At 36.9% G+C, this 11,820-nt stretch overlaps 1 protein-coding gene across 1 annotated transcript; it reads right to left on the bottom strand.

Moving 5' to 3' along the window:
* Window positions 1-8,854: 8,854 nt before the first annotated feature.
* Window positions 8,855-11,557, bottom strand: LOC131049915 (G-type lectin S-receptor-like serine/threonine-protein kinase At2g19130). The gene has a single exon (XM_057984002.2). The coding sequence runs from the start codon at window positions 11,451-11,453 to the stop codon at window positions 9,159-9,161; it is 2,295 nt and encodes a 764-aa protein (XP_057839985.2). The 5' UTR covers window positions 11,454-11,557; the 3' UTR covers window positions 8,855-9,158.
* Window positions 11,558-11,820: the final 263 nt, after the last annotated feature.

An 11,820-nucleotide genomic window follows, 5' to 3' on the forward strand; every position in this document is an offset into this window, starting at 1 on the left:
TAAGACAATGAGAATAGAGATCATTGCATTAGCCCCGGTATTATGGAATGTGGATTTTATGTCTCAGGTGGTATTGGAAAAGACTCGAATGACATATGTTGGCTCGAAGGTTGATCATGCATGCTCACATGTTTTTGAGCTAATCGGTTTAATCTATGAATTGATGACGACATTGTATGGCATTGTGTACATCCAGGATCATGTCATAGGTTGTGGTGAAGTAATGGAGATGAAATATTATTAGATGATCAAATATGCACAGTTCGACTGGTATATGGAGATGATTGGAGTCTCAGTATTGGACTTGACTAGAGATGAGGACCTGAGATGTATGGCTCAGGGGGAGTTTTATTAGGATAAATGGTGGACAAATGAGAGGGGGGGGGCAAATCAATTGTCAATAGATTATATTAATCAAACCACTTTATAACCTTTAACCTGAGCACATAAACATTGAATACTAGAATAGTAGAAACAGATACTGGTAAGCAATAAAACTTAAGAATGAAACAGAGAATTAACACAATGCAACCATACCACATAACACCATGATTTGTACGTGGAAAACTCAGTAAAGGGAAAAACCACAGTGGGAAGCCAATGATACTTTTGCAGAAAGTATGTGATACAATAAGGGGCCTACACATGTAGGAAAGCACACTGCCTAGAGTGTACTGCTCATTACAAAGGAGTGTGACTGACTATAGAGAGGTTATAACCACCTCAAGATAATTGGACAACAATCTAGAAGAATGAACTACCAAAGATAACATCTACCATGCCTGATTCCCATCCTGGTTAAGATCAATACCGGAGACCTTTGACATCTTACTTAAACCCAGTTTGATCACCTATGATTGACCAACTCTCCTTCGCATATGATATTTCATTCCATGACAATGATATTACATTTCATTTCCATACCATGATCTATAATGAGATCTTACATCAATTTATACAAACCCTAAATCCTAAACCAATTAGGTCAGCCACCTAAAAGATATTACAATAAAATCATTACATACATCCATATTACAATGATATGACATGTCGGCTTTAGACCAAAACAACATTAACCAATCCATAAATCATCTCAGTAACGTATAGAGAACACGTTAACATGATACCAATCCATAACCTAGATAGGTACCGGACCTAATCTGGGTCCACCACACCAAAGAGATGTCTTCAATCAATCGAGGCATGATTAAGGATCATCTTTTGCATCCTGAATTCCATCTAGAAGCTGCACCAAAACCACTTATGCATCCTGTCAAAGATTCTCAGTAAAAGCTCTTTCGGTTAAACCTTAAACCCTTACCGGTTACAACACAAGATCTTCTACCGATAACCAAAACCTATCTGTCGGTAACCAACCAAAACATCTAGTGTTGAGATCAATGACAAAACATCAATGCAACACATAATAAATTCCTCCATAGTGCCAACAAGTTCAAGTGCTTATTATGCAGAGCTAGCATGCTTGAACTTGTAAGTATAAGTGTACATACCGCCCAAACTACAGGTGTTGCAAATTGCAGTAGGATTACCCAAGAGAATTTTGTGGTTATGGGTATCTTCTTGTCATTTGGTTGGTTGTATTCATAGTACAATCACTTTTGATTCTAAATAATTTTTGGATCAAACGGGAGGTGATGCAATTTGACTAACAAGTGAGTAGCATTCATTGACACATCCTTCTGAAATTGAGTGCTTTAACAAACAACATCAGATTTGCATACTCAATTGGTGTCAGTTGATGGTTGAGTCCTCCATCTCAAGTACTGTGACTTGAGAAAATGTAACAACTGGTATCAAAGGAGGAGATGTATCCAATGAAGATAAAGGGGGAGAAATAATTCTGTCAGTGATTGGTAAATACAAGGAGGAATGATATCCTAACAGTGCCATTTGCCATTGTTGTCAAAGGGGGAGAAAGAATCTATAGTATACCGCATACTACATGTGTGAGAATTAATTGGATCATATAAAGGGGGAGAGAGGTTATGTAGTACGTCGGATACTACATGAGTTGACATCAACACTAAAGGGGGAGATTGTTGGCATTGTGTTGTCATTGATGTCAACTAGTATGGGATGACTACTAGCAGAAGAGATGTTTGTGCAACACTGTCATGGAGGAGTATAGGATGAGATATCTTTTGATATCACCTTGTGTTTCATAACACCAATAAGGTAAGGAAGAGAATGTCATTCAAAGTAATGACCACTAGTGTAACCAGTACCCAAGGTAGTGTCTGACTTGTGTGGATGGAATGGTAAGGTTACCGGTATCGATAAAATGTATCATCGGTAAGAAAAGGATGTCAATGGGTAAGTGATGTGTTGACATGAAGAAGACAAATCAACCAAGCGAGTTTTCGGCAACTGACAATATTATGACTAGTGAACAAGCAGGATGAGCAAGGTGCTTGAGCTGTTGTTTGTGATGAAGAGGCAGAATGTTACCTTAATCACATCAACATCTGAGGAGAAGAATGAACATGTCATCAACATGCTATGAGGTTGCAGAACAACAGGACTCCCACCAGATGAAGAATGTATTCACCATGTGAAGAGATGACTGACAGTGAATGTGCCCACACTGGATCACATGTGCATGTTTGAAGATGTGTTGCACAAACAAGAAAGTCGCATGAGTGCATTACAGGATGCAGAACACAAGGTGTCACTCCATCGATAAGTGGATTTTATCTCCTATCGTGCAAAATGTGCATCATAGTTCCATGAGATAAGGTAAATGATGCAAAGACAGATGTTTGAAGGCTCACACCACATCTATCGGTGAATCGAAGGAATGCCTCAAGTGCATAAAATCAGGGTTATGCACTAACCAACAAAGAAGGCTTGTTGGGATGTTGGTGCAGTTGAAGTTTGTTGGGGTTTGTCTCCTTGACAAATTGGTTGAGATATGATCTGGTCTGATGATGAAGAACGCAAAGTGGATCAGCTGGAAATAGAGAATGAAACCAGCATGCAGATGCCTTAGATAGAATCCACTAAAGGTTGATGACATGATGTCATCAGGATGGCTACCGATAAGGAAGCAAACAGGCTAAGATATGTGCTTCTCCCTAATGGGAATGAGCATGCTATGGATTGACATGTCTGGTGACCGATTAAGGTGTACTGTCGGTAGTTCAACAAAGAGCAGACATGAAGGATAACCGGTAAAGTGTGAGATATTGGTAGGGTTATTGAACTGGCAGGAAAGAAGAACTAGTTGAGTGGTTAGTCGTTGATCCTATTCATACCAACACGGATGATCTAGCAGAGGTGGAGGTCCACGTGGATGTCATGAAGAGATGAAGTGGCAAGCTTGCAGAGGTCGGTGAAGTATCATGTAGGGATAGTTATCTTTACAGGTGTGCATTTAATATGGATCTCGCGATTTGTGGATCAGACTAGAGGAGTGCTGCTTGAGGAAGAATGAATGAAAGAGAAAAATCAGAGAGTTGTTGGCACCTGGATCGATGCAAGTAAATCAGATTGTGAGAAGACCTCGAGAAGGAAACAATAGAGATATTAATGGCATTTTGACAAATGTAGGTCGAGATACAAGGTCGTGTTTTCTATATTTGGAAAACATGTTTTGGAAGGCACGTTAATGGCACTGATGAGAAATATGTCTGGGAAATCAGATCGGATAAGATCTTATTAGATTTGGTTTGCATCGAGGTTGATGAGGAAACCCTAACCGCCTGAGATTTGAATTGGCTTTTGGTTGGAAAACTATGTTATAAATAAGGAAGCCAAAATCATTGATGGTTGTTGCTGGATAGAAGAAGATAGAGTTTCTGTGAAGTGTGTGAGTGTTGTGTGAGAGAGATAGATTAGTCAGAGAGAAAATAGTGAAGGATAGAAGTGAGTGAGTGAGTGAAGGTTAAACCGGTGATAGGGTTTAACAAAGGGTTAATCGGTATGGTTTGAGCAATCGATATAGCAAATAGAGTGCATCTGAGGAGATAACTAGTAGGAACTTGTACCGGTAGGAAGACAGTTGAGAGAACTGAAGAGTAGAGCAGTGAGGAGGAGATCCAATAGAGTAGAGGAAGAGTAGAGGTGAACCGATAGAGTTTACTGGCAGTGCAGCAGTAGATGAGCGAGTCGGTGCAATAGAGACGATGTCTCATCAACAGAGTGAGGTATATGCAATGGTTACAAGATTCACTTGTAATAGTATGACTAATTTTGTATGAGAAGATATTATTGTGATCACTGAGTTGTAGCTCGGTGCAGGGGTTGTAGCTCCTTTGGGTTGGTGCCCATAAACTAGCAGGGGTTGTAGCTCCTTTGGGTTGTTGCCCATAAATTAGTTAGGGGTTGGTGCTCCTTGGGCTGGTGCCCTAAATCAGGGGTTGTAGCTCCTTGGGTTGGTGCCCTAAACATTATAACAGTTTTCATTGTGAGGTTGGGTTGGAGTACTAGACTCCAACAGCATTGCTCACTGAGGTTTTTCCCATCTTGGGTTTTCCTCGTGCATATTGGTGTTATGTGAAGTCCCTTTGTGTGAATTTATTTATGATTAGTCTCCCCACTAAGCGATAATTTTGCATTCTGTTAGATCCCATAACCGATATACTCACATAAGTTAGTTAAAGGGAAAAAGTTTGAGAACCACTTATTCACCCCCCTCTCAATGGTGCACTGTGTCTAACAAACTTCAAACTAGTGTCTTTTAATAGAATATTTTATTCTGGAGCCATAAAATATATAAATATTTGAATGAAAGGTATAAATATCAAATTAAAAATGATAGGACAATTTGTATTCTATTCAACAAGAATGAAAATAATACAAGCATGAGTGATCACAATGAATGCAATAGGCGTGTATATATAGGATATACCACCTAAGAGACTAAAGACGTAATCAATATGAGAAAAAGGTGAAAAATTTCCTAATTAAACTTAACTAACTTTAGAAACCTAATCTAATTAAAAAATTGTTTAGGAAATATAACTCATTCACCCTAAGACTTATCTCTAACTAGATGGGTAGAAAGGTCACGAATCTACTTTGGAGGCCTTGGTTATTGGTATGAAGTATAAATAAAAAGGAAGAAAGGACAAAAAAGTATTTTTTTATCTAAATCGCATTAGATATGCAAACCTCTTGAAAAGTTTAAGAAAAATTATTTTAACTATATTAATTTAACTAGAAAAATCATCTTTCAAAAGAGAGATAATATATTTATAAATGATAAATATATACAATTTACATAATTCTATATATTGTTTTTTCTAGTTATACTCGAATCACTTCAACTTAAGAGAGGCTCCAAGTAAGCATGATGATAAAATCAATTGGAAGATACTTGCCTCTACCCAAACACTATGGTGCATAAAGTCATATATGAATCTCACCATCATTGAAGCAAGATGAATATCAATAATATACTTTCAATAAGATAGTGTAAGACCAACAAAATGATATCAAAGGTGATAGGGATTAGAATAACCAAAAATAAAATGGAGGGGTTTGTCCCATTCTCATCCCACAAACAACATGAGCTCATTCACTCTAAGACTTATCTCTAAATAGATGGGTAGAAAGGTCACAAATCTACTTTGGAGGCCTTGGTTATTGGTCTGAAGCATAAATAAAAAGGAAGAAAGGACAAAAGAGAATATGAAATTATCTAAATCTCATTAGATATGCAAACCTCTTGAAAATTTTAAGGAAAATTGTTGGAACTATAATTCAACTAGCAACATCATCTTTCTAAAGAGAGATATTATATTTATAAATAATAATTATATACAAATTATGATGTCATTTATTACTTCTTCTAGTTATACTTGAATCACTTCAACTTAAGAGAGGCTCCAAGTAAGCATGATGATAATATCAATTGAAAGATACTTGCCTCCACCCAAACACTATGGTTCATAAAGTCATATGTGAATCTCACCATCATTGAAGCAAAATGGATATCAATAATCTACTTTCAATCAGATATTGTAAGACCAAAAAAATGATATCAAAGGTGATAGGGATTAGAATCACCAAAAATAAAATGGAGGGGTTTATCCCATTCTTTCTCTTCAACACACATAATACTCATTTATTAATAGGGAAATAAAGCAAAAAAATTTACAAGACCAAGCTTAGGTCAACTAAAATTATCTAAATGCAAGGCTCATGTTCTACTTAATTTGAAAACAAACAACAATGGAAAGTATTAAGTGATAAATTTTATCATCTTAATGAGCTTCATGGATACAAGAATTTTCTCCTCCTTCAAGCTTCCATACTTTCATATATTTTCCCATTTCAAACTATAAATTCTCTTCAAAAGAAAATTATATAATAAAGAATAAATTGCAAAAGTCTAAAATGAATGGTTCCAAGGGTTTTCCATGTGACACATAGACACATGGAACGCCACATGGGTTTTACCAAATTCCTTACATATCATGAATATAAGGCATGAGACTGCACACACAAATAAGATGGTGTGTATACCTTCCATGTAAAAATAATTGGTCAAACCACTATTCCACATCTACAAGCTTTATAACCCTTCACACATATTAAGTTTTAACCTCTTACAAGCTCTATTTATTGTTCTCATTCACGTGATCAGTCCAAAAGAATACAAGTTTTTTTGGCATACCATATAACTATACATCCAACTTTATGTCTACTTAGGATCATATCATAATAACCTACAACAAAGTTCCAAGACCTCCCAAGTTGTGACAAGTGCATGTCAAGCCAATATTCCAAGCACTCCACTTATAACAAGGAGTGATAAGAAAACATAATATATTAAACTATTAATATTTAAAAGGTGCATTAATATGCAATCTTCACATAAGCTATGAGTGTGGAAGTACATTATACTTCAAATTTTTGTCAATTGTGACTTAAGAAAAACTATTAAATTTACATTAAAAATGAACCAAGTTGCATCTTATTGGAAAAATATGAATGCCAAATGGTAAAGACATCTTGGAGGATAATTACATTCACGTGAGGTTTCATTGAATAAATAGACAACAATGTAGGAACAAGTGTGATTATATTTTAGATGTGGTGAATAGGGTAAAAGCACAAACCTGTGTCACACTTTTATAAAGGAACCAACCAACACAACTAAAAATGCTTAACTTCAACCACATAAAACTGACATTTCTAAATTAAATTTTGAAATGATGTAAATTGATCAAATGTAGAAATATTAATAAAATTTAGGCCTGTTATTTTTTTTTTTAAATTGGAAAAAAGTGATATTTTTTTTATAAATTCAAAGACAAATTTTTCATTGCTGAAAAATGCTGAAAATTAGGGGTTCTAGTTGGCATCACCAAATAAAATGAAAACGGACTTTATTTTTTCTTTTTTTTTTTTCCCAAATAGAGAACATATATATGTAGTGTTAAAAATAAATAAATTAATTTTGATGTATATTTTTCTTGTTATAATATTTTGAAGTCCAGCATAGCTAAATTTGACAATTTTCATTTGGCTTCACCTTTTGACTACTAAATTTATCATTAACAAAAAAAAAAAACCCATTTCAAGAATATTCTCTCATCTAGTGAAAAATATATTTTTTTTATTTTCTTAATATCAGTTTATATATATATTTTGTTTTAATCAACCTCTTTTTTAACTTTTAAAATTTACTAGCAATGTTCAATTAATAAAAAAAATATTAAAATTAATCAAAATACTAAAAAAAATTATATGTCTAGATTCTTGACTTCGGGCTCTACAAAAGGGTATTTTTTTATTTTTGTAAAAAAATATTCTACTTGAATAAAAATTGAGCAGAAGTGAAATGTTTCAAAACTACAAAGTTTTTCACCTTTTTGTGCCATATCACATGACACATAGGCTAGTCTGGTCGGACTAGGTTCGGTTGGACTGAGGCCGACCGAACTCAGTCTGGCCAGACTATCCTTAGTTCTAACAATACAAAAAAAAAATTGATTTTTTTAATGAAAGCATTTGAACTAAGGGAGTTCAGTCGAACTCAATCACGTGGCCTAGGGGTAGTCCAGCCGGACTACCCTCAGTTGACCCAAAGTGTGACACAACTCCATACTTTTGCCCAATAAATTAACTAAGTTCACCTATTTTGTGCTTAGAAATTCTTTAAGATCAATTTTGAGCTTTTCTCATATGTTTGTGAAAGAAATTTATTAAATTGTATTGAATGAAAGCGGTAATACTTTTAGATAAAATATTTGCATCAAGATCGGACGCAACCTTGACAACAATTTTTGATTGATGGTTAAATAGTAAATCATACCATCTAGAGACTAATGGATAGTTTGAAATGACAAATTTAATATTGTAAGGTATGTTGTTTATGTTTGTTGTGGATCAAAAGCATAAGTAGAAACATTGCATCTATTGGATGGAATTATTTGATAATTATATTGACCATAATTCTTTGAGAATAGCTCCATGTTAATCCATATATAATTACAAGTGTAGAACTTGATTTGATTAGGTTGGTCTTGAAATTTGTGTGCATTATCTTTGATAGGAATATGTAATCACTAAAATAAAATAAAAATTGTTGTTTGTTTAAAAGTTAAAATTAATATCGTTTTCAAACTAATTTTTGTATGTGTGAAAAGAAGAAAGATAAAATTATTATATAAAGACAATTAATTTTTTAAAAGTAAGAAAATAGAAAAGTATTGCATTGATAGATACAAGCTATAACAAACACTATAACTTGCAAACTGGAAGCCAATCCCACTCTAACTGATGTTAAAGTTTTAAACTTATAATTAATATTGTATCTTTCAATTTACCAATACATTTATACCCAATAGTTCAGAAAAATTAATAATTATTTAAAACTAATACAATAGAGATATTGAAATAAGTTCCATTACTCATTTCTGCTAATCAATCTAGATAGATGCCATTAACGTGACTAATTTCTAGTTTTAGGTACAATTACTATGACAACCCATTACCCAATATAGAGAGAGAAAAACTTTGTAGAAAATAACTAAACGTTAAATCAGATCGCTATCTCCCTCGCCTTCATGATGATCTCGAAGACTATCGAGAGACGTCTGAAATTGTGGTGCGTTGGTGTCCATTGTCCCTTGGAGTATTTGCAAGACTTGAGCCATGCTTGGCCTAACATTCTCGTCTCTTTGAATTCACAATATGCTAGCTGTAACAGCCCTTCTCACCTCTTCACCATCTGCCTCTCCCGATATCCTCTCATCGACAATAGCCATCACGTTTCCGCTATGGATTTGATCGGCGGCCCAGGGAGGGAAGTAGTAGCAGTTGGAGTCTTGCGCATTCAGGTCGACATTCCTTCGCCCTGATATTATCTCCAGCAGTGTCATGCCAAAACTATATACGTCCGCCTTGGGAGTGATGGGAAGACCGGAGATCCACTCTGGAGCCAAATAACCTCTCGTGCCTCTCGTGGTGGTCAGTACGCGGCTGAAATCTCTACCCACCAGCTTTGCCAACCCAAAATCAGCTACTTTGGGACAAAACTGGGCATCAAGGAGAATGTTTTCTGGCTTAATATCACAGTGAATGATACGATCTGCGCATTCCTCGTGGAGATAAGCTAATCCTCGTGCAGTGCCCAACGCTATCTGATATCTGGTTTTCCAGTTCAATAACTTCCCTTGCACTTCTCCGTCTTTACTGCGGAACAGGAAGGAGGCAAGAGAGCCGTTGGGCATGTACTCATAAACGAGTAGCCTTCGAGATCCCTCTGCACAAAATCCCCATAGCCTAACCAGATTCACGTGCTGTATTTTACCAATGGTGCTTATTTCTGCACGGAATTGCTTTTCTGCTTGCGCTAAACCCCCTAATTTTTTGACAGCGACCAGAGTGTTGTCTGGTAGAGTTCCTTTGAACACAGAGCCGAATGATCCACTTCCCAGCTTATGCCTGAAATTCTTAGTTGCAACCTGCAACTTTCGGAAAGTGAATGTTCTGAGCGACGTGGGGACGTCATCCTCGATCTCGGTGGTCTCCTTAACCATTCTTCCACGTTTCCACATAATAAACACGGCCAGAAAAAGAACAAGACCCGCGGCGACCCCAGGAAGCAAAATTCTAATAAGGCCATGAGAGGATCTATTTCTTTGCTTGGATGCCGAATCTCGTAACTCAGAAGCAGCCAAGCGGAGATAGAACGACTGACCACCGGATGAATTGCGCACATTCATCAAATCGCCAAACCACAATTGACACAGAGGAGGAGAGGAGGTACTGAGCCAAAAGGCCATGCAAGAGCAGTTGTTGAGGCATGCAAGTTGGCATCCATGCAATGTTTGCTCCTTGCTATATGGAACTGCTTCATCGTTGGCTAAATGCATGTCCTTTACTTGCAAAAAACCGTCGGTAGAATTTGTGACAGAGCATTGCAATGGACTTCGGCGAACGCAACCACTTGACCACCACTCCTCAGAATCCCAAGCACGGCTGTTTTTGGGCCTGAACCCCTGCAAACATGTGCACGTATCACTGGTATTGGCAGAGGCACTCATCGTTGCATAGCCATTGCAAGCTGCATTAGCCCCACACACACCGTAAACATTGCATTGATCCCTTGGTGTGAATCGATTTATTATCCACTCACTATTTGGAATCATTAAGTACGCCCGCAATTCACCATTCTTTTCCAAAATTGCGCGTTCCATTATCATACTAGTGGCTGTGTATGTGCAGTACATTCTTGATGGTGAAAGCGTTACAAACTCCACCTTAACACCAGACTCCGCCCTGGCAAATCCTGGCATATTTGCGAAATACTGTCCATTCCACTCTCCGGTAGACCAGTACGGAACAGTGTTGTGAGAGAGCAGCAAGTATTGGGTTTTTCCTGGTGAAGGATCCATTTGGAAAGAGAAAGGTCCAGGTGCCGGATCTCTAGAACTCTTCCAAGAAGAGAGTTTCATTCCTTTCCACATCTTCATCCCTGGCAGCCATGTATCTTCCGGATGTTGGAAACTTTCCCAAACAATTTCAGAAGAATTGCCCGCCCGTGCTCCCAACATAACCAAATTACCCGATTCCAACAGCGATGCCTGGGACGCCTTCAAGCTGTTGTTGGATGACCAAATTGATCGTCCTCGTAAATCAAACAGTTGGAGATAACCATCTCTCGATAAATTTAAAACGCCGGGCATGTTTCTCACAGGATTTTCCCTGTTAGCCACCCAAACAATAGTCTTATCGGATACTTTGGCATACCAGATGCCAACATACCAATTATTGGTACCGTTGGCATTGAAAAATCCTAATGCAAACGTGCCATTCTTTGAGACCAGAGTCCGATTTCCAGCGAGGGCAGTCCCCACTGCAAGGGTGTCTCCCTTGTCAACTGTTATCGATTGGCATTTATGCAGTAGAATAATCATTGCAAAGGGCAAGAGAGTATATTTCAACCAAAATTTGGCTACAATCCTATTGCTCACCATTTTCAAATCCCTCACAACCCCCAGCTATTCAACTTAACAAGAATATAAGTGCAGAGAACAAGTCTTTAATTGGCTACTAATGACTAAATTTGGGCACATAGGCTTTGGTTCTAGCCGCGAGTTTAAATGGGAGAGCAAAGAGAGCAACGAAGGAACAAACGACCAAGGTAGGTCAAGAAATAGTTATACCGGTTATATCACAAAACTGAATTCAAAACATTGACTTCTTGACTTGTCGTTGGAAATCTGAAATTAAAACTTAAAAAGTGGTAGAGAGTAATAGCATGGTACTCACAATAACAAAATTAAAATCTTATAGTTCTTTTTATTCAGTTTCGGTAGTTGTTTTAGGTTGTGGATTCAATAT

Source organism: Cryptomeria japonica, chromosome 2 (genome assembly GCF_030272615.1).
Source record: "Cryptomeria japonica chromosome 2, Sugi_1.0, whole genome shotgun sequence".
NCBI lineage: Eukaryota > Viridiplantae > Streptophyta > Pinopsida > Cupressales > Cupressaceae > Cryptomeria > Cryptomeria japonica.

What these genes read in the sequence shown, in the direction of transcription:
- LOC131049915 (XM_057984002.2), bottom strand. Translation starts at nt 11,453, where the DNA reads ATGGTGAGCAATAGGATTGTAGCCAAATTTTGGTTGAAATATACTCTC.